This window comes from Macadamia integrifolia, chromosome 7 (genome assembly GCF_013358625.1).
Source record: "Macadamia integrifolia cultivar HAES 741 chromosome 7, SCU_Mint_v3, whole genome shotgun sequence".
NCBI lineage: Eukaryota > Viridiplantae > Streptophyta > Magnoliopsida > Proteales > Proteaceae > Macadamia > Macadamia integrifolia.
The window spans coordinates 18,941,714-18,966,027 of record NC_056563.1 but is presented as its reverse complement, the minus strand read 5'-3'; the positions used below and the strand labels follow the sequence as shown (position 1 = coordinate 18,966,027).

General features: G+C 38.7%; 2 protein-coding genes across 2 annotated transcripts in view; both read right to left on the bottom strand.

The window, feature by feature from the left end:
• LOC122084303 overlaps positions 1-17,800 on the bottom strand; it is a 44,202-nt gene extending 26,402 nt beyond the window's left edge. Inside the window, exons 1-4 of the mRNA XM_042652438.1 lie at positions 17,295-17,800; positions 11,825-16,787; positions 11,548-11,736; positions 2,301-2,415 (exon numbers count right to left, since the gene is read on the bottom strand). Coding sequence (XP_042508372.1) covers positions 2,301-2,415; positions 11,548-11,736; positions 11,825-16,787; positions 17,295-17,518 — 5,491 coding nt within the window. The 5' untranslated portion in view covers positions 17,519-17,800. The remainder of the gene's footprint in view (positions 1-2,300; positions 2,416-11,547; positions 11,737-11,824; positions 16,788-17,294) is intronic.
• A 4,018-nt stretch (positions 17,801-21,818) lies between these two features.
• The window catches only part of LOC122083681 (probable transcription factor KAN4), a 5,570-nt gene continuing 3,074 nt past the window's right edge, over positions 21,819-24,314 (bottom strand). Inside the window, exons 5-6 of the mRNA XM_042651553.1 lie at positions 22,372-22,483; positions 21,819-22,283 (exon numbers count right to left, since the gene is read on the bottom strand). Coding sequence (XP_042507487.1) covers positions 22,107-22,283; positions 22,372-22,483 — 289 coding nt within the window. The 3' untranslated portion in view covers positions 21,819-22,106. The remainder of the gene's footprint in view (positions 22,284-22,371; positions 22,484-24,314) is intronic.

Genomic DNA, 24,314 nt, shown 5'->3' with positions numbered 1-24,314 from the left:
GCCTTTGGACTGTTATAAAACCATAGGGCTTTGATTCTAACAATTGAATATGAGATATTTTCCAATTTTCAGACCAATTGTTTAGTCAGATTGAAATTTCAGTCTATATTTGGTATATTTGCCCAAGAGAGATCTCTAATTTCTAAATTACTCCCAAACCACTTGTTGGATCACTCCCATCTTTTAAAGGGTTCTTATCCTACCTATTAGCTATTTTTTCCTACTTTTTGACCCTGTCTGAGATGTTTGACTTTTTGGGTTGACTTTTGACTTTTGTTTACTTTTGGGGGGAAAGGGGGTATTGAGTGACTTTTGAATTAGGGAATTAATGGGAAGATGTACCAATTGCAGGTTGTGACTTATTCGAACATTCAAAACCCGAAAAGCTGAAGTAGGAGACATGCAGGCTGTGGTAAGTGGGACTATAGTGAGATTACACCACAAGTGTGTGGTATTTTCGTATGAAGTGATGTCTGATATGTTTGTATAGTTGGGGTGTGTTGGTGTATACTTACTTTTTTTTTTTTTTTTATAAGTCATGCAATTATGGAGGTGATTGTAATTTGGTAAAAACGATTATTATTATGTGATGTATATTATGAATGTGGTTTTGTGTAAAGGTGATTTTGTAAAAATGTGATTTTTTAAAGGTGAAAATAGATAATATATTTTTTTAGGGTAATAGACTATAATTTCCACCTAGGAAGACGTGATCCATGGAGCCGCAAAAACTGGAGATTTGGATACCCATTATACACAAGTGAGTGTCAGTGGTGTACAAGGTGATGAAAATGTGACTTATAGGTGATTATCCAGCTTCTCTGTTAGAGTATGGGCGATGGCTGGCGGTTTCCCTCAATGCCGGCTGAAGTGTTAAACTGTGTATTAAAATGGAAGTATTTTATTAAAGATGTTATTTTGAGAAAACTAAAATTTTGTTAAACCTTTGTGATTTTGGTTATTGTTACTGTGTTGTATTCTTACTATTCTTTCATTGAGCTTACACCATTATTTTAACAACAGAGATGATTTAGATGGAGGTATGCTTGGAGTGGAGTTCGACGGCGACTCAAAGATTTATTTATTAGTTATTATTTCCGTCTTTTTAGATGAATGTAATACGGATAAATTTGAGGTGTAAACTCTAATAGTTGGATTTGAAATTTAACCTGCGCATAACTTAGATTGCCACCAGTAGGAGTAGTTTGCGATTTATGACAATGGTTGATTATTTGGTTTAAGATTTGAAATTGATAAAGTTTGTTATGGATGTTTTGTTGGAATCTATCGATCATTTAATCAATGCCCGTGAGAATCGTACCCTTACCAAGCATCTGGGTCGTGACAGTTTGTTTTTTTTTTTGGAAATGAACCATCCTTTGAGAAATACAGTAGTGTATAACTTACATTACCAACCTAGACTCCGTAGTCAAACTATCATTATGGGAGTGATTTTTTAAAATCTCAAAGTTCCACTACGTTTAAAGGGGCTAAATAAGGTATCCTAGAAGTTCTGTGACCTATTTTGGCCATTTGGATGAAACCCTTCGTCAAAACCTGCGGGCAAAAGTGTATAGGTTTTTTACAGAAATTTTGGTTTCAAGCCTGGTTCGAAATCTTAAACCTTAACAGGAAACGTACTTTTGTAAGCATCTTCCAATTACCAATTTATGTAACCGCTTTCTTTTGACAATAAAGGAATAGAGAAGAATTACAACAACTTACTCCCTCTTGATCAAGATTCTGAGACCCTTTCTCTCTCTTTTCTCCTCTCAAACATTTCTCCAACATGACTCAGCCCAAAGACTGTAGACAACATAACTCCGTCTTAAATATGTGGTTTGGACATCGCATAGAATATATGCTTTACATATGGTTACTAATCAACAATAACAATAACACCAATGGAAAAGATGCTCTCAACCCCATGGTTTTCTACCATGTAAAGGATGTTCTGCCGACTGGATATATAGGTTACTATTTAGACTGCACATGTGTCCAGTTTCATGGCCCATCTGGCCATCTGGACTATATAGCCCAGCATAATGTCGTGATGTATATTTTCATCTTAAAAAAATAAAAATAAATAATAAATAATAAAAAAAATTAAAAAAAAAAATTCCTCAACCAATTTTGTAGACCGTCTATTCTACATGAGGCAAAGTTCGAAGAGGCTGAAACTTGACATATAAGTACAAGGTAAGGTAAGTGGCAAACTGTCACACAGCATAGAAGCAAGGCCTATGGTAGAAACATACAGAACCATGAAATAGTAGCCAAAAAAATCCTAAGGAAGCTACCTGTGTGAAGATCTTGAAGCGTGCTGAGCCATTGCTCCTCCCAGAGAACAGTTACATTCCCTAGCTCATTTATCACAAGTTGAACGTCTTGAATTAATTTTGGGTAGAGCTTAGTCTGCACGTAACAACATATACTTCAGAATATTTGCATGCGCCAACAAGCAGGCAAACTCTAATTGAGAAGGCACATCATTTTAATACAATCAAGCATCATAATTCTCAACTAAAAGCATCCCACAAGGCATGCAAGCTGAAATAAGGAAAAGAAGGTTGCTAATTCATGTGATCTGCAGACATATAAAGAGGCAAACTTAAGAGTAATAAGCAAAACCCTCTCGGAATTCAAGTTCTCCAATTAATTTCATTTCCCCTGAAAAGAAACACCATTCACTGTAGAAAGAGGTTCAATTAGTCCAAGAGTATTCCATATCTGTTCCCAAAACAGCACTCCCAGATATCAACGTCTGGTTGTTCCCCAATATTAGCCTGTGCAATGGACAGATATAAACTAAACCTAGCAGGTCTAGGAAATTCAGGTATGTACCAGCTTGTAACAATCAATTAAAATCCTTACATTTTTAAATCAATTGAAAAACAATGAGTGATGATATAAGACCAAGGATTTTGGTGTTGCCACTTGGGATTGGATCGGGTCAATTCTTGATCTACGCCAATCCAGATTTATCAGGATAGGTGGAAGATCGGTAGGGATTGGTCCAGAGCCATGCCAATATGAATCAGCCAATCTAACCAATTTGACACCAATACTTGAAACCTTATATACAAATTTATCAGATTTCTCAGATTCCTATGGTATTAAAAGGAAATTGAGCAGGGAGAGATCTATGATATGGAAACAGATAAAAAGAGATTAAGGTTAAATTATAGCTTAAGGAATCAGCAAAGAAGGAAGATTAGTAACATAAACTAGTTATTTAAGGAGAATGAAGTTAATATTTAAGAAATTTATCCCAATAGAAAAAAGGTAGGTTTCAAAACATAGAGGAAAATATATAAGAAGAAGAATAAAGAACAGTAACTTTTGTTGGAAAACCCACCTACGGTTTCATAATTAAAGCTCTAAGCTTCCAAAGAGCTAGTCAACCTTTGTTCCAAATTCCAAAAGAATATGAAGTATATTTAAACACCTCTACCTGTAAAGAGTAACTAAAGACCCCATGTGTTTTGAGTGTAATAGGCCACTTTTATGGGCCTAAACTAGGGGTATTATGGGTGCATGCGAGATTGATTAGTTTGTTTCCTTTTTCATTAGTTGAGTCAAGTCATTAGTTTTTTTTTTTTTTTTTTTTTTTTTCTATTTTCAGTTTTTGGAAACTTATGTGTAGAGATTTGAGAACCAGAATCAAAGAAGAGGAAAGAAGCGAAAGACAAAGGAATTGGGGAATAAGGCTTGTGCGATTGATTGTTCGATGAATCACAATCTACCATAAGCCACTCTCTTTATATTAATTATGAAATAATTACACACTTTTATGACTTTAAAGACATAATATGAGTAGGACTCTAAAGCCTAATCATAATAGGGAACTTACTTAGACTAGGAAACTAACTCCTCCTAACTCACGTAGAATAGGACTCATTCCACGATGGGGACACTCCCCCTATTGTGGACTCATATTCCAACACTCCCCCTCAAGCTGGAATATACATGTATCAAAAGAAAGACTTCAGCTTGGACCAACAAGAATAGAAAATCAATTGCATCACCAATCTTGAATAGTAGTTGGTGACTCCAATGAACTGTAGGAACTTCAATCAACCCCCATAAAATCAATAGTAATATCAACTCAAGCACACCACCATCAGTAGCATCAGTAGATAAAAATGTCATGTTGAAGCACCAGCAACAAACAAAGTCGATGGTAGATAATCAACACCATGTGCAGTACTTGATCTTCCAGAGGAGGAGACTTGATCTTCAACATCTGAGGAAGACTCAATCTCCAAAAGGAAGAACCAAAAGTCGCATAAATTATAGACATCATCAACCGCAATCCAAAATACCATAGCAGCGGAATAATAACAATGACAGATGCTCTCCTATAATTGCAGAACTTGATTTCCAATAGGGGAAGACACGATCTACAATATAAGGGAAGAACTCGATCTTCAAATAAAGGAATTAATTCAATCGCACAAGGTGGACAACCAATCTTCAAAATACACCATATGATGCTTTAAAAAAAGGTAAAGATGGAGAGAAGCAACTTATATCCTTAAGAGCTCACCTCATCTTAAGATATCACTTCATTAGTGTTGCCCTTCAAAAGCTAAAATTGTTACTGAAGACACGAGCAGATAAATAATCTTCACTAATAATAATAATCTCCAATTGATGAATAAAATCTCCAATCTCCCCCTCACGTGTAGCATTACACGTGAACAAAGAATTCCAATAATCAACATCCCAAATAAACTCTTAACCAAGAGCATTATATAAAATAAAATAATGTCTAATCTCTCTCTCATGGCAGCAAGGTTGAACAAACAATCTCCAACTACCTTGGTATGCCAATACCAGTGCCAAAAACACTTTCAATCTCAAAGATGCAATTCTGGGGCCCCCAAAGCAATAAAAGTGGCACATGTATATGCCCAATGGCAATTCTGCAATTACTTTATGCAATCCCCAATTGATGCAGAACCTGGGTCAAAATACCCAATTGGGTTTGGTATAGACCTATCCAAGTTCATAATAGACAATAACAATGGGTAATGGCATAACTGTAATTAACAGTATGTCCAAGGGGATACTTGGTCAGTAAAAGAGACACTGGGATATGACAATGTGTAAAAGTAATGGCAATTTGGTAATATATCTCAAGATTGAGAAGGGAGTGGATGCAGATCCAGGGTTTTAAAACCGGAATAATCATTTACGGGCCCATCCGATTAGCAAGAGTCCAATTAATAGAAGAACAACGGCAAATCAGTAAATAGATTGGAATCAATAGTGGAGTGGCAGAATCGTAAATAAGACAAAGTCTCAAAAAGACCACAAGGATATGAGAGGATATTGATTTATTGGTCAGGGGTAAACTAGAAAAGGGCAAAATATAATGGCAACTAGTAAACAAGAAGAAGAAAGAGGGGTATTATGGAAATCAGAAAATAAAAATAACTCAACAAAGCTATCGTCTTCAACCTGGATTCTGGAAACGAGAACAATGGTGAAGGAGTTGGCTTCGACAATGAGATCTTCCTCGTGAGAGCTCCATTCGAAGTAGTACCTTAAATTTGGATTTACAACTATAGCCCCTCTATGAATCCAAGTACCAGCAGTTCCAAACAGCGCAAGGAAAAGGAGACGTGATCCTCTGAAACCAGATTTGGGCAAACTCCACAGTTGCAGGCTTCTTAGAGGGCTTGAATCACAAGGTAAGGGAAGCTTTAGGATATGAATCTCTAGTGTATAAATCGCCCTATGGAGGAGAATCAATACTCCAAAAGACAAGGTCATTCTATTGGGGCTGATGGGTCTGCAAGGTCTTTCTTCAATGTGGAATCGTCACTTGTTGTAGAAAAACAAAACAGAGGCAGAAATCAGACCTGGTTCGAAGGAAATATCACAGCAATAGCAGCAACTCATGGAGAGAATCACTCAATCAGCATGAAAGCATCGACCAACCAGGAATTATCACAACGAAGCAGGTAAGTCGAACTCAACGAGAACCGTAGTAGAACTAAACGATAACAGAGAAGATATATATATGTGTGTGTGTGTGTGTGTGTGTGTGTGTGTGTGTGTGTGTGTGTGTGTGTATATTTCAGCAACACTAATCAAACACAGGTTAATCTTTTTTTCTTCTTCTTCTTCTTCTTCTTCTTCTTCTTCTTCTTCTTCTTCTTCTTCTTCTTCTTCTTCTTCATGGCTCTGATACCATTTAGAGATCTGAAAACCAGAATCAAAGAAGAGGAAAGAAGAGAAAGACAAAGGAATTGGGGAACAAGGCTTGTGCGATTGATTGTTCAATGAATCACAATCTACCGCCAGCCACTCTCTTTATATTAGTTATGATTACATACTTTGAGTATGACTCTAAAGACATAATATGAGTAGGACTCTAAAGCCTAATCATACTAGGGAACTTACTTAGACGAGGAAACTAACTCCTCCTAACTCATGTAGACTAGGACTAATTCCACGATGGGGACACTCCCCCTATCGTGGACTCATATTCCAACATTATGTAATAGGCAACCAATTAGAAGTTTCTATTTTTGAGACTTTCTTGCCCCCCCCCCCTTTTGTTTTAGCTATGAATACAAGCATGGAGGCTCCCATAGCTCCATGATTTGAAGAATTAAACCATGGCTGCTGCTGCTGCTGCTGCTGCTGCTGCTGCTTCTCCTTGTTGGGATTTGTCTTGTGTTTGATCAAGGCTGATGGAAATGGTGTCTGATCCAGTTGACCCTCTGTGGTGGGAAGCCTGAGAGGTCCTCTTCCTTTGCTTATCTTCTTCTTCTCTCAATTACTCAATGACCTATTGATCTGTTGAAGTTCCTACAGGTATTAAATTCAGTTTCCTTTCAGTTCTGCCCAGAACTTTCTGAGTTACTTGTGCACCAATCCATACCTCTCTAGAGCAAACTAGCCATCCTCCAGGGCTGATATTTGGGTCAAACCATCCACCCACTAAGGGCCTCTTTGGTCCAATTTTCAGGTTGTTCTGACCTGTGGTTGGTGAGATATAAGAAATCACCAAGTTCTTGTCCTGTAGTGAGTTTTGCTCTGTTTTTTAGACCTCAAACAGAGATCAATTGAATGGATCTACATACCTCTGGTTATAAGAAGTCTAGCAATATTTGGCAAGGTTCAAGGTATCAGGTTTCGACCCTTGGGGAGACCGAAATTTCGGTCAAAACATAGGAAATTTCGAAGAAACCAGGGAATTTTTCCCGATTGAGTGGAAACTTTGGTTTCAACCCCCAAAATGTGTTTTTTTTGCCTCATTTTTTATGTACGACGTTAGACATTTCTAACACATTCACATCATAGTTTTTAAGGCGTTGCTAAGGCGTCGCCTTACTAGCGCCTTGGCGCTGATGCAGTCTAGAGATGGTAAGGCAGTGCTCCGTCTTATGTGAAGTGGCGCCTTATGGGTTTTTTTTTTTTTTCTTAAACACATTTTAAAATTACTTGATGAAGATTCCAAATATAGATTTTTTACTGGTAGGTGTATGGTTTTGTTAACACTTGAGATGTGCGGGATCAGCTTTACTCCACCAAAAATGACCAAAACAAACAAAACAAAAACACGATTCACAAACAGGGTTTGGATTTTGTCAAGGGTTTTAAGAAAGGACTTTGAGAAGGAATCAAGGAACAAGAAAGAACCACTGATCCAGGGGACTATTTTGCTCCGGCAGCGGTGAGCTTCATTCTTCTTTGACAGGAGTAGAAATATAGTGGATGACCTTAGGGCTTAGGCACTCATTTTGGCATCAAAGAGATAAGTATAATAAATACTTGTATTTTTTATTTCTTTTCTTTATATTTATAATTTTGTTTCATAATTATGTAATTATACTATATGTTAATATGTTATGATGATTGATGATTGATGATTGATGATTGATGATTGATGATTGATGATTGATGATTGATGATTGAATATTGATGATTGATGAAGATGAACTTAGTTTATTCACTTTATTGATTTGTTTTCTTGATGAATATCTTACATTGGTATGAATTTGAACTTTTAATATTTATTTAACATATGAGTAATAAGATTCAACTAGGATTTGAGCCAAATAGATTGGTTTTATAAAAAAATTACACAGGAACGCTTTAGTCAATAAGGCGACGCTTTATGCCCGCCTTATCGCTAAGGAGCTCCGAAAGACCCTCAAATGCCTTTGTCGCCTTACCACCTTAAAAACTATGATTCACATAATTAATTTCATGGAAAAAACACCTAAAGTCATACTTGTGGGGTGAACCAAAGTTTGGTAAAATACATTGAGTCATTGACTGAAAGTCTGAAACTATACTACATATGTACATACTCTATATTATATGTAGTCTACAATCTACACAAGTACATAATAATGCAAAGGATCCAAAATAAATAATAATATTACATAATTGTGAGTTATCTCTCAACATTCAACACTCAACACTAAAAAGTCAATTCCAAGTAGAGTGTCTAGGCGGTTCCAGTCCACGAGTTGCATACCACTGCAGATGTTGTAGCCGCTCCTCTGAATGCACCACATATGAGTCCCATGACATGTTTTGGGCCCAATAGTTTTGGTAGACCGTCACTACCCATCTATAAGATGCATCATCAACATCACCTATGTATCCCAGCCTAGGGAATGGCTTAGTCACAGTGACAGGATGTGGATGTGGCACACAAGGTTGGATGGATACCCAAAGATACTAACATATTGTCAACAAAAGATGACCCACTACCTAAACTACCCTCTTTTCCAAATGGAGTAGAAGATCCACCATACTATCCATACCCACCACCATAGCCAAATGAACCGGTGCTCTCGAATGATGGTACACAAGGTTTGGGGAAGATAGGATTTATCTTTTTGGTCCCAACTCCCTTCCTTGGTTAGATTTTCTATAAATGTGCAAGATCCAAACTTAGAATGAAGATTAGATGGCACAAGGGTAAAATTTGGAGTGTTTCTCAAGTTTCCACTTCATAGAGAAGAAATAGGGGGAGAGGGTCGGAATTTTAAAATAAGAAGGCTTGCTTTCTCATTTAAGAAGGTTTTATAACGGCTGACCCATTGATACACTCGAAAATTCCCACATTTCGACCGAAATGTGGGAATTTTGGTCGACATTGATCGAAACAAGTGACTTTTAAAAGTCATATGGAATTTGGTATCGGAGTTTTGGGATACCATCGCAATGTGGGAAATTTCGACGGTATCGGTGGAAAGTGGAAACCTTGAACCATGATGTTTGGTGAGTGATTCTTGGACCTATTTCAGTATATCCTAGCTACCCTACTGATCTAGCTCTGTTCTGGCCTCAGAAACCTTAATTTCTGGAATTGGCAGGCTTGGTTTCCAGACCTGATCTCTTCTCTTAATCTGATTTGCTTTGTATTGCAGTTATACCTTGATTATTGGTTATTCTTTGATTAAAAAATCAAGCAGTTGTCACCTTGGTTGACTTTTCCACCTTCGCTTTACATTACCCTTGCTTGTTTCTCCCAATCTAACCCTCATCTTGCTTTGATATATTAATCACATAGTCACCCCATTAGGGCCTCCATTCTATATTAGTTTCATCTCCTTCGGATGTAGGGTTTGTTAGTTCTAACTCCATTTAGTTTCTGCCCCTATTTCTCCTTTTTCTGGTTGACTATTATTCTGGTTTCTCAAAGGTTTGCTAGTATTTATTATTTCAATCTAGCATAACTCATCAGACCTAGTGGTCACGGGTTCAAGTCAGGAAACAGCCGCTCCACGAAGTGGAGATAAGGCTGTGTACATTTTGACTCTCCCCAGACCCCGCAGTGGCGGGAGCCTCGTGTCCTGGGTACACCTTGTTTTATACCTCATCAGAGCCTCAATTGTCATTTCCAGGGAAGAGAAACAGATTACTTACTGAAGAGGACAGGGAAACACACGTACATAGATGAAAGACAGAGGGACATCATGGTACTTGATTTGAGCCACATGAGAGATGATATTGTGATTATGACCATTGTGTTGGATAGATAGGGGAACAATATAGATCAGATTTCTACATATGTCAATATAAATCACAAAAATATTTGTATCACAACAAAAACTGGAGACCACCATCTTAAAAACAGGCCCAAAAGAGCCAAAGGGTGGAAGGAAAGAAGAATACAAGGATATCTCCAATTTTTAAACATTTTCTGATCCATGGCTCCAACTACAAACAACCACTCAACCCGTCCACTTCAAAACAAACTCTGAACCAGACCCTTAACCATCTGTTTGCAAGTGAAGGGAAAGATGGAGCCACAATGTTTCAACCTTATTCTTGTCTCATGGCCAGAACATAAAAAGGAAAAAGTGCTTCCAAAGAACATATCAAGGTAGCAAGGGAGCATGGTAGGCCCATGTTCAATCATGACTGTAACTACCTTAAATTCTTACTAAATATAGTAATCAAACTTTTCAATTTATTTTCCTCATTAAAATCCAAGTAAATTGATCTCAAGATTTAGTAAACTTAGTAATCAGATGGAGCCACAATGTTTCAACCTTATTCTTGTCTCATGGCCAGAACATAAAAAGGAAAAAGTGCTTCCAAAGAACATATCAAGGTAGCAAGGGAGCATGGTAGGCCCATGCTCAATCATGACTGTGTAACTACCTTAAATTCTTACTAAATATGGTAATCAAACTTTTCAAATAGAATCTTTATTTTCCTCATTAAGTCCAAGTAAATTGATCTCAAGATGTAGTAAACTTAGTAATCAGATGGAGCCACAATATTTCGACCTTATTCTTGTCTCATGGCCAGAACATAAAAAGGAAAAAGTTCTTCCAAAGAACATATCAAGGTAGCAAGGGAGAATGGCAGGCCCATGCTCAACCTTCAGCAAACTCAGATCTCCTTGGATAAACAAAACTTAAAGATGAAATAGCTAAGCACCAGATCACAATGAAAAGGGCATTGAACAATCAATAGTGCAAGGTTTAACAAATAAAATATGAACAAACTATACGTAGCAATAAAATAAAATAGTGCACATGTTGGCAGGGCAGCCCATCCATAGATTCCTGGCAGATCGTTACATTTAGTTGAGCCACATGGCAGATCAGGTGGGGATGAAATATGGTGGAGAGGTATACCCCAAGATCTACTCACATGTCAAGTTTCAAGTCAGACGGAGTAGGCCAAGTGGTAAAACCAAACATTGAAAAGTCCAACACTGCAGAGAGGGCACACAGACTACCAGAATGGTGCATGCCAATACATGGGAAGGTAAATCATTGAATTAGAGTCAGAAAATTGACATATGGTGAATCCAGATAATTCCCTAGATAAAAGGTCAGAATCGCCACATCATCCTCCCACATGACCCAAGTAGGTACGCTGTCGAGCCAGGAATTTATAGACAGGCCACCCAGCCTACCTTTTGCCAATTCCAAAATGATCGAAGTCCCAATTTCTACCACAAACAAAAAATTAAAACAGAAAACACAAGGCAAGGCATTAAAATAAATTCAATGGACACCCGGTATGTCAAATAAATTAGTGAAAGATGGTTACCAAACACCCAAGTATGTGCTGAAGTTCCTCTGAAGGTTCCCTTTCATAAGCATTTATATCAACTAATGTAGGGTACACTATGGACCAAGGAGTTAGCTTTGCGAGCATCATCAGCAAACCTTCCAGTTGCTTTCGTACTATTTGCTCAGGGTGAGAACTTAACCGTGCAAACAGCTGAGGTGTAATCTCCTACAAACACAAACAGTAGCAACCCTGCTATCAGAATCTCTTGCTAGTCAGATTACTTGAGCAATGTTACAACTAAACAATAACCGACCTGCCACGGCAACATTGGAACTGTTGAGAGACCAGGTTCAAGAGTATCTCTCAACTCCACCCCATAATTGAGAAGAATCTGTAGGACATATAAAGTAGCTCTAAGAGTGTAGCTTCCACTCCTTTGCTTCATCGGGTCAAGATCAGAGCCAGCCCAATGACCTTCCCAAAGTTTAGAGGATGATTGTGAAAGGTATTGCATAAAACCATGAGCCGCATGACCAAAGAGTGATACCCGTCTCCTCCTTAGAGTCCACCAAACATCAACCAATTCATCAATTGAAGACAAAATGTCGGCTTTCTGCAGGCCAGCATCCATATGTAGAAAGAGCAACTGCAACTGAGAAGTCACAGTAGCAGAGAGGCACTCACCCTCCGAGTCTTCCATTCCGGGTGCTCCAGCTGCAGCTTCAATTATATTTACTGCTTGGCATGCTAAAGCCTTGACATTATTCTCATGCCTCAAATGTTCATGAGAATCAGACCAGACAATACATTCTCCACCTGCATCATTTGCACCAGATATTTTCTGGAAGAGCTCTAAGATTATATTTTCCACTCTTGATGCCTCTTCTTTTGTTAATTTGAACCTATCAGACTGAACTTCGGGAACAAGAATTGGAGACAAAGAGCACGACTGAAGAATGGTACCATGTGCAGCAGGGAGGGAATTTCTGGCTTGACTATAACACCAAGAGGCATAAGAAAGCCATGACTTGCCCATGTTGGGGCATAGAAGAGTGGACAATTTCACAGCTGCACCAACTATTTCCTCAAGAATCTGATCGATGCTTGGGTTGGATTTTACATCTCCACTGCCAACAGAGGGCCCACCTCCGCCAAGAGAAGCATCTGACTCTGATATGTTGAGATCTGCATGTATCTTGCGAATAACATTCTCCAAATTCATATCAGAATAATTCCTCAACCAATTTGAGAGTTTCAAGCATCCCTTGGCCTTGAGAGTGTTGTCAACATTTGAAGACACTATTGTTGGAGAAAGCATACTAGGACGCACAAATGACCAAAGATCCATTAAAGCATCTTCAAGCTTGTCTTCAGCATGTATCAGCAGGATACCCTCATACTGCATATTTGAAACAAGAAAATCTCGATACATCCCCTCAGCACAACTCAAGACTTGATCCTTAAGATATTTGTTCAAATTTTGTGCCATCTTTAAATTCCTTTGTTTACGGGCTAAATGCATCAACTTCTGGCACAGCTGCAGAGTTATTGGGGAGGTTGGAATCACAGTACGATAAATACGGAAAACTTTTAACCACAAATTACAGTCTTGATGAACTCTATCAATGGGAAATTGCATGAGTTGGGTTAATAAACTTAAAATCGACTGATGTAGTTTGGGTTCATCTCCACTGATTTTAACTTTGTAGCCCTCTTCAAATGCAAAAATGCAGTGCAATTGGGTGGCATATGCTGCTGCTTCAGTTAATCCCTCATAGGGAAGAACAGCCAAGGCTTCCTCCAGCATTGACTTGGCCTTTTCTATTTCCTGTTGTACCTTCTCTACCTTTCCTTCTCTGTGAAGAAGCATTGCCTGCAAAAGCATCTGTTCGCTTCTCTGCAATGCCAGTTTAGGATCAAGTGTGAGCTCACTACTACTTTTAGGTGTCAAATCAAGATATGCCCATGAGGCTTGAGCATCTCCCTCATCAAAGCAGGCCAAGGCATGAACTGCATTAATTTCATTGCCAGCAGTAGTTAGTGCACCAGAGTAACTTTTCCCTGCATTTTTTGCACGAAGAACCTGCAGCTCCAATAGCCATGTTTCTAGAGACTTCCAATCAGAGAGTGCACTGTAACTTTCAATGACACGTGCAATAGCAAACTGCACACCATCAGAACCCATAGAACTCAAAGTCCCATCAGTCTGAAGCAGATGAGTAAAGTGAGCAGCAGCCATTTCATAATGCCCCTGTGCCTGATACACAAGTCCTGTGATCCACGAAAAAGGTGCCAACATTTCACTGTTACTCAGACTCTGATTCTCCTCCACAAACAATAAAGAGAATGTCATTGAAACCCATTTTTGTAGGCCAATCAAAGCTTCAGGTTCATGACTCCTGCAAAGAGCCAAAGCTGAATGCTGTAAGACTCTCAAAACATCTCCTGCAAATCTGCCTCTCAGATTGCGGTGATTCTCAGATACCTGGCCCCATGATTTGTCCTTCAAAGCTGCAGCCACTAGATTTCTGAGCTCCTGCAATCGCAATGTGCAATAATGAACTGTAGCAGCATGACAATGCAGTGCAACTCCAGCATTCATCATCGGTTCACATATGCGAGAAAACCATTCCTCACAGACCTTCTTGTTAGCCCGAAAGAACAAGGAACTCTGCCGGGTAGCACATGGTAAAACAACCGAACCATCATAGGCATTATATATATTTTTCCTCAGGGACTCGACAAAATCCAATAATAGCCTCATGGGTAACAGGTGAGTACTAGATAAACTAATATTCAAGTTACCATCATTTTGCTCGGTGTCTAGTTGCAGCACCTGTGCTGTGTCTAGAAGCATGCGCTCCAAGGCTGCAAAAGTCTGGGTGGGACCACCAAGGTAAGTTCGCAGGCGGACAGAGACACAGTATCTAGCTGCTTCATGCACAGACCACCATGCAGCGGCCAGGTTATTTACCGAGCAAATTTTATCCAGCATATCTCCCTCTACTTTTATGTCCATCCATAGGCCGACATTTCCCGTCTTTTCTAGCTGGTTGGAAATGAAGTCTTTTGTAACATGGCAGCTATAAAAAAGGCGCTGGATCCAAGAGGAAAGAGGCACCTTCCATCTCTGTGAGATATAACTTAGAATGGAAACAAGCTGCTGTGAGTGAAATTGCCTTGGCAGCTGCATGAGTGCACATACTTGCTTCCAGTGCAAGTACGATCTGTTGCCTAACCTGAGCAAACCAGTTCTACATGTAGTACCCATTTCATATTCAAACAGGCCATATGCATACATTGTCAGAGGTAAGACAAAGGAAAGTAACCTGACAAAAGCAGTTTTAATAGTAACATCAGGATCACCAAGTTTTTCAAGGACAACTTCAGTAATGGAGTATAAATGTCCAGGATAAATAAGCTTCGCTTGCAGCAGACTTTCCAATGTTGATGCAACCTGAGATCTCACTTTCAGCTCCCGATCTGTAGCTGCATTCAAAATAGTGAAAATCAAATGACCAGCAACAAAAGCATATCCACCCACTGGATAAAAATCCTTGGTAGAAACCAAATCCTCCGTCACAGTTAGAACAGCCTCACAAAAACCTTGGATCCATTGTAAACCTTCTATCTTAACAGCAAGAGGAGAAGAAACATCAAGAGCTTTAACAAGGAGCATACTGTACTTCCTCAAATAATCATTAATCACTATGAAATACTCATTCTTAAAGTTGTCACAATCCAATAGATTTGAAGCTGTGATATCAATGAGATTTGTGTTGACAGAACTTTTGTTTATGGTGCACTTGCTTAAGAATTCAATTTCACTGAGTTTGCTCAATGCCCTCACAACACTGGCTTGCAATTCAATGCACCCTTCAATAGGTAAGTCGAACGGATACAGTTTCTCCAAAATATAAGATGTCAATTTTACTGACCTCTCATTGCAGGAAGCAGCAATTGCTGGCTGAACAAGACGAGTCCCTCCACTACCCAATGTTACACAGCTTAACAAGACTTTCAAGTCAAACTTAATCAATGAAAATAACTCGGGTTTTGAATAAGGCTTACAATCTGTTACACTACTGATCACATCCCTACACTCCCAAATTTTCCCAACCATTCCCTTTAATAGCTCCAGCTCTTCAAGCAGAGAAACCATTGCCTGTCCAACCACTTCATGACTCTCATGCTGAAGCAAGAAAAGATATGTGGCAGCAGAACTTCCTGTCACAAGGTGATTTGGATGCAGCCGCAGCTGCGAAATAGGAAATTCGAATTGCAGTATTTTCTGAACAGATGACGGCAGGAGTCCAAGCTTCTGTAGAGAAAGCAACTGGAGGTTTGTCTTCAGCACCCCATGAACCTGTAAGGTTGTAACCTTGCCAGAGCCTACATGTTGGACAGGAGTTTCTTCCCTCAAGCCTTCGAACAGTATATCAATGGCAACTGAATAAAATGTGGAAAACCTTTCCCCCAGAATTTCAGCCAATAAAGTCAAGCATCTCCAGGACTGTCCGGTCCATTTTGACCACCCAAATTTCCGGCCAATCATGGAGAGACATGCCAATAGTTGAGGAATCAATCTAAACAGGGGCTCACTGATTTTTTCAAGTAAATTCATTTCCAGCATCCCAGAAGCTGTAGCCTGCAGCACTGTAGAGAAACAAGATAGCAGAGCAAGTAACCTCCGATATTGTTGTGGGGTTCCAGGACTCCCATCCTGGAGTAAGACGTCCATATCACCCAAGAACTTCGACAGCAGTCCCAGTGAGAACTGCATATTACTCAACCAATGCTTCTGAAACTGCAAGAAACTATCCATTATAATGCCCCTATCAGACTCCAAAAGGTCTGGCACCAATGCCCATCCAAGAAGGAGATCAATTATGTCAACAAAATGAGAATGGAAGCACCTATAAAACTTCAGTGATATCAGCGACAAAAAACCAAGCAACCGATGGAGTAAGTTCAAGGAGGTTCTCTCATCCTCGAGAAGTTCCTGGCACGCTTTGAGAATTGGTGGAACATATCGCTCAACTGCAGCAACATCTCCAGTATTGAGAAACTCCCGGAGACCATCCAGTGCCAATTCGGCCATCCCATCTCCAACCCTGACATCCCTTAGCAGTGGCAGAGCCCAATTGATAAACCTGTCCACTAAACTACCAGCTATAACCTGATTTTGCCTTCCGTTGGGAGCTAGAAGGCTTGAACAAACTACAGAACATAGGGCACCATAGGCAATAGCCGAGCCCCGCCTCACCGAGTAGGACCTGACAGATAAATTGTCAACGGTTATGTAAATCCTACATTTAATAGACACAAGCCGAACTTCAGAGCCGAAAGCAGCAATGAATTCTTCCGCCCCCTTACCCCTCTCCCTGCCATCAATTTTCTTCTATTTTTTTCGCATATCGGTTCTGGTTCAGGTATAGACTTCAGGAAGAAGCAATTGCCTTTGCATTTTTTTAAATTTTTAAACGAATGATTTCGGAATTAAAGTGATTCAAGATTGTCCAAGAAAGTGCAGAGACCACATGGTCTTAATAAATAGAATTTCAAAGGTGGGTTTTAATCCCTTGCGTGCTAAATTCAAGCCCAAATTCACTCTTAGACAACAGAGAGACGCAAGAATAAATCCGGTATTACCCATCTCGTTCTCCTCGTTTAAATGAACAAGTACACTACAGGTAAATTGAAAACCACCCATTCCAATCGGAGGAACATCCAATACGACCAAAAACGAATAAAAGATGAATCGATGGAGGAACTGTACTTACTTGTCGGAAAGCAGCTGAGATAAGCCCTGGGAGAGGAAAGATGCAGAGTGAGCAACGAGCAAGGAGTTGGAAGGATAAAGAATAGCACGGTGGAGCGAGTTGAGAGCGGCGAGACGAGCAGAGTCGTCGTCTTCAGAGGCGGAGGAAGAGGAGGAGTTGTCTTTGGGGAGGACAACAGAGAGGAGAGCTGCCAACTGCTGCTGCTGGTGCTGAAGACCTTGCATCTTTTTCTTCGTCCCTCCCTCTCTCGCTTCTGCATTTCTTTTCAGAACCTTACGAAAATTATGGGACAACACAGCCCGAGCCCGACTAAGACACCATTCCCATCTTCCGGGTAATTTGGTTATTTCAAGGTTTTAAATCCCGGAGATGGCCGACTATAGAAATCCTATAATCGAAGGGAAAGGAAGCAAAAGTATTTCGTATATTTTGGTTCTGGGATCCCTTTAGTTTTCTTTGAGTTTTTTTATTCTTTTCTCTCTCTCTCTCTCTCTCTCTCTCTCTCTCTCTCTCTCTCTGTTTTTTTAGGTAGAACTTTATCCAAAGCTCTTCTAACTCTAAAGTAGGGAAAGCATGTTTCGTTGATTTTTATTCTTTATAAGCTAGCATTTTTTTATTTTTTTTGATCAAGGAAAAAGGGTGTTCGTAGTGATCATAGCCCCAGGTCGAAGCCCATATGCGGTAAGCAACATTTCTATAAGATCAACAAATGATGATGGGGTATACCAATGCGAGCGGTGATGGGGCAAGGGCTTCCTTCCACTAGACTACCAACCTTGTTGACATCTAGAAGCTAGCATATTGCATTGTGTAATAATATTTTGGAAAAAAAGAAGTCTTTAGTAGTGCCCTCTACGCCAAGACACAATGAGCATGAAAGGACCGCCCTACCCCTGTGTGGTCAATACTTCCGCTTAACTTTCTATTGCCTGTACATTGACGCAATAGCCACGAGATTAGGGACGGTTCTATCGCCCTAGAATTTTATATGTTAGTAGTTTATTGAACGTCAAATATGTTGAGCAATGTGCCGTGACTATGATATTGTTCATTGTTGTCGACATAGTCAACACACTTTCAATGTGATACATGTTCAATCGGAATTAGAAATTATAGCTTTATGTAGTCGTTTCTACGAATACGTAAGTTTGAACCTTATTTTGGAACTCAGGCGCTAATTCTGGGTTGAAGTTGAAGACATGAAAGTTGTAGTTCTTCAAGTTATGTTTCTCAGACAATTGAACACCCCTCACCTTAATGCCCTTATTCCTTGGGTCTGTAATGTCTCAAAAATCCTCTCTATTCCCCTAGCCTTTACCCCTCATGAAGATTTCTTGATTTGTCATCGTTCGTAGAAAGGGGTTCTGAAGATTGCAGCTAATTTTCTTTCTATTTGAGGCCCATCATCTTCCTTAGTTTCTAAAAGCCCAATCTGAACCAATGTTCTTACATCCAAAATTCAAAATGTTTCTATGGATACTTTTGAATCATGAGTTTAATACTAGAGTCAAACATTTTAAATTCTTTCAAGTTGAAGACCTGTGTCTTTTTTGTTCTCTTGAAAAGGAAACTGATGACCTAAACCTCATCACCTCCATTCACATGTTTGAGACTCCTAATCCTGACCCGGATTTTGTTCTCTTCTCTGTTGGACTTAAAGATCTGATAAAGGGTTTTGTTTCTTTTAACATTGGTTCTACTCTAACCCAAAACATTCTTTCTTCTCCTAGGTTATATCAAGGATGGGCCAGTTTGAGTTTAGCCCATCAATCATGAATGGCAACAACTTCGATAAATTCTGTGTTGAAGGCATAAAAATTCTTTGCGGGGAAGCAGTGAGTGGCAGTGAACATCGGACAACTGGGGTGCATGTCAAGACCTTCCCAACCATTGGATCCTCATTGCCACTCACTGTCAGCCCGCAGAAGATTTGAGTCTGTGTTGCAGTTCAAGAACTAAAGCAAATGATTGGTGGCTTCTTATGGAATTAGTACACCCATAACAAGCTGAGTTGGGGTAGGAGAACAAGTGGACCAGGGTAAAGCCAATCAAAACCCATCAAACTCTCCTACCACATACAATATTACCAGTCTTCAAATCTAATCTAATTCCACAACCCTCTTTCGCGTTACGAAAATCCCTATTTGTGGAAAATTTTGAGAACGCTTGAAAAGATAGAGGAGAAAGAATACCAAATAATAGAGTGTGGGTGTCATTTTGTTGCCCCAGAGAGAGAGAGAGAAGAAATGGGGTACGATAATAAATGGGCCAGGGTAAAGCTAATGAAAACCTACCAAACTCTCCTACCACATACAACACCAGTCTTTAATTCTAATCTAATTCCACAACCTTTTACACCCCCTCACACTCACCCCCCACCCCCCCCCCCCAAAAAAAAAAATCTAATTCCACAACTCTCTTTTGAGTGTAGGAAAATTTCAAATTTTGAGAACACTAGAACTTGAGCTGAAAAAGATAAAGGGAGAAAGAATGTCAAATAACCAATTTAAAGGGGGCATGTTGTCCTAAAAAAAACCCAACTGTTGATTACCACCGCTATTGGGAATTATAAATCAATAGGGGAAATGAATCCTCCCTTGATACGTGGTCCCTGCATTTAGATTTCAGACATGCAGAACAATGAAATGACGCCCCCACCCATGTGAAAGTCAAAACACTCACACTTTGTTAATGCCCATGTGTGCCCTCTCACATAATCAATGAGCGTTCATTTCCCTATTTAGTTATAATTCCCAATAGCAGTGCTAATCAACAGTTGGGCTTTCTTAAGGACAACACATCCCCTCTAAATTGGTTATTTGGCATTCTTTATCCATTTATCTTTTTCAGCTCAAGTTCAATTTTTCTTAAAATTTCCCCTAAAATTTGGAATTTGTGTACACTCTAAAGAGGGTTGTGGAATTAGATTAGAATTGAAGACTTGTGTGTTATATGTGGTAGGGGAGTTTGGTGGGTTATCATTAGCTTTACTCTGGCCCACTTATTATCCTACCAGAAATCTCCCTCTCTCTCTCTCTCTCTCAATGAAATGTTGCCTCTATCCATGTGAAATTGAAAAAAATCCACACTTTGTTGATATCCAAGTGAGCCCCCTTGCGCAGCCAAGAAGCGTTCTTTTTCCCAAACTCAATGTTTTTCTAAGTTTATCTCTTACAATTAGTCCATCTGGCTAAGAAATCAAAGTTGGTCCATTAAGTCCATTGCTAGATCACACTTTCCATTAGATAGCTTGACAAATCAAAACAAAAATGACGAAATGGTTATTCCACTATTTTACGTCACTCTCTGTACGTAATGATGTCTACACTTTGACATGTAACATGCGTAAGGAACTACACTAGGCCTAGTTTGGTTGTCAAGAAATTAATAGAAAAGAAAAGAAGAAAACAAAATTGTCAAATTTTTTCGTTTTCGTTTTCTTTTCTATTCATTTATTGACAACCAAACTAAACCTAGGTCTATCTTCCAGATCCACAAAGAGGTCTCTTGGTTCTAGGTTTAGATTAATGGTTCTCCTAGCATGTTCCATTGTGGCATGTAATTTCCATTAGAGGTTTTACTAAGGCCATATTCTTCATTAACACCCCTTATTATTTCAATGCAAATGCATCTTTGATTATCACAAATGTTAGTGTATATTGTCTGTTATATTGTCATATTACATATATTCTATAACGGCAAGAGAATGCTACCAATATGCATGGCACTGTGCCAATGCACAAACCAATAGGAGGTCATGCGGATGCATCTTCTACACAAGGGGGGACATTTGCCCCCACCTGTGTCTAGGCATAGAATCGAGATTAGTGTAATTCAAGTTCAAGATTCGAGCCTCACTTAGAGAAAATCTGAGGCCCTATACAATTATTATTTAAAGATAATCATGTAGTAGTTTTGTTGAATTATCACTTCCTTTTTTTTTTTCTTTTTTCATTTTCCTCCTTTCCCCTATTTTGTTTTATCATTAGCTTTATTCTGGTATGTTTCTGCCCTCCCCCTTTTTTTGTTGTATCCCTTTCCTTTTCGCTCGTTTATCTCCGCCCCTTGGATTCTTTCTTAGGGCTTGTTGTCCTCCTTTTTGTAGGGTCATTTCCCTCGTCTAGTCCAACAGGCTGTCTATTGTATTAATATATTTACCATTCATCCAAAAAAAAAAAAAAAAATCATGTCGTAGCTTCTATATTCTAATACCCATTGGAAAAAAATTTCAGGTTTTTTTTTTTTTTTCATCATGGCAGTTTCAATAGAAAACTCAAACTATTTTTCCTGTTTGACTGCTCATTCAATCAAGTTTTAAGAACTATGAGTACCCAAGTTTATGCGGAAGCTTTGGACCCCATTGAGATCAGCATATCAACATAAAATTTCGTCTACCTTTTCAACTTTTCTTTTGTTTTTAGATTCTTTTCACTCTTTCTTTTTGTTGAGTCTATTTGGCTCATCAAAGAGGTGACCCACTGAAAACCCCCAAGTCCTAAAGTACGTACTTGACTAAGCCAAATATGTTTTCAAAGCTATCATTTCATTCCCATACAAATTTCAATATTTTCAGTTAAAGCCACACTACTTATACACTCTTATGACCAGATGGCCCAGCCTCCACCTCTCCCTTGCCCACTTCACTTCCATTTACATCATATTCTTCTCCTCATCCTCCTTCATTTCTCAGCTATTTATAGGCCATTAATGGGAACAACCAAGCAATCATGTCAAACTGTAGACTAAGAAGATAAGCCATGGAGAATTTTTTTTTTTTCCTTCCCCTTCTATTGACATATATATGGTAATATTTTAACACTTAAGGAGGGTTAACTCATTGGAAGGTTCAGCATAGTCCATTTGCCAACTTTGTCTCCCAAGGGTGAACTCTAGGTTAGGCAACATATGTGAGGATTTCGCCAAAGAGCTTAGGAAAAACTTCTCCTCATCTTGTGAGATGTGGTGATCTGTTCCATACCCATCATCAACCTGCATTATTCCAAAAGAAAATGGAACTGATTTGGGGAAATAGCAGAAAACTTATATCTTTAATACAGTAAATTAAACTCATACATACCTTGTCAGTGTGATTTGTAAATTCATTTGATACAGAATGAGAACACAGTAAAAATGTGCTTTCCACCATTGAAGCGTTCCAAGCGTTTGTCTCCATTGATGGCCATGGACCTCTGCAGTAAGGTTTACAATTAATGCTTTTTTTGTTTCTTTTGGGTTGAAGTGGGGGTGGGGGGAAGCCCCTCAACACAGGCCACTCAAGAAGCCTATAAAGGAAAACAAGAGCTAGCGGCAGCTCAAAAAAAGAAGGAAAAAAAAACAAAAAAACAACAAAAAAACAAAAAAACCAAAAAATAAAAAAAAAAAAAAAAAAAAAGAAAGCAAAAAAACCTAGAAGGCTAGGGATTTTGTTTGGGGGTGGGGGTTGGGGGAGGGCGTGAACTGCACTGATATATCCCAGGATGAAGCAATAATGGTTCCTTGGGGCATATCTATAAGTGGAAAGGGAGGGAGAAGGTCTTCTACCTTCATCAAAGGAGACGAGTTACAAATGCGAAAGGAATTAGGCCAATCTCTTGTTTTGTTTCCACCAAATATGATAAATCACAATACAGAAAGTAAAATACCCAATCATAGCCCAAACTAAACTCCCACTGAAACATGATAAGACTCATGTCTATTCCATATCCAAGGACCTAATATGCCAAGGGAATCCCAACTCTCAGTGAAGACGGCTTCTAGGTTAAGCATTAATAAAGAAGTAAATTGTTTTTATATGATTTTCGAAAGTCATCCTTGATAATCAGTCTATTGGGAAATGGGCATACTGCCAACGTTCCTAGCATGTGTCATCCTCTCTCCTCCCCCTTTGGAAAAGTTCCCATTGTTCTCCCGTGTCCAACCTTATGATTGCTGCATATCATTCCACTAGCTTACCAATATATGGTTGCATGCCCAAACCTCTCTTATATATATTTCATTATAAAGATTCATCCATGTATGTATCTAACTCTCTTTCATTTGCTTACCCATCGATATTTTATAATTCATTAGGTAACATGCCTAACTAAATGTTATCAAAACAAGAGAATATAACTACTCATATAGGTCTTTGAACCTACACTACTTGAAGCAAATATAACAAAACATAGGATGCATCATAGCATTTCATGTCATACATGGAAATAGCAATGGTGATGTACTGAGAATCTTTTCTGAATATATACAAAACAAAATGAAGAAGTTAAAGAAAGTATAATTTTGGAAAAGAGAAATAATTATTTTGGAAATAATGTAGGTTTATTAGTACAATCCATTTTTTATATATCCATATCAGTAGTAACATTTTATGAATTGCATAGAAAATCATTTATTGATTGGGGGTTGTGGACATAAAAATGCTTAATTTTCAGGTTCTCGTCCCTCAACTTTATTTTCAGCTGAAGGGAATCGGTCCAATTTCAGGATTCATTGTACTTGGTTCTATAACCCGTCTCCAATTACTCTCTCTCTCTCTCTCTCTCTCTCTCTCTCTCTCTCTCTCTCTCTCTCTCTGTGCAAAAGAGTCATCTTAATTATTTATCTACTCCTTTTTCAATTCAACTCAATTCAGTCTTACCACGATTAATTGGGGCCCGCTACAAGCAAATCAACTCTTCAAAACCAAACTTATCATCAGTCCTAATTTATACATGTCTTTTCCCATATTTCTAAAGTTGTTTTAGTCTAATCTGAATTGTATCATTCCTCCTTACAGGAGTATTCGGAGCTACTCCTATATTTTTATGTATATCTAGTCTTAGGTTGGTATTTTGTGTAGTTTACATGTAATATGAATAAGTATTAAATAAATCAATTTATTCCCTTAGCTAGGTTTGCATTTGAAGATGTTGTGAAATTAAATAATCCAATATATTACTTTTAGTTTTGCATTTGGATGTGTAAGTATATCATCTAAGATGTATTTAAAAAAAAAGTGTCATCATTAATAGAATTAAAAAAAAA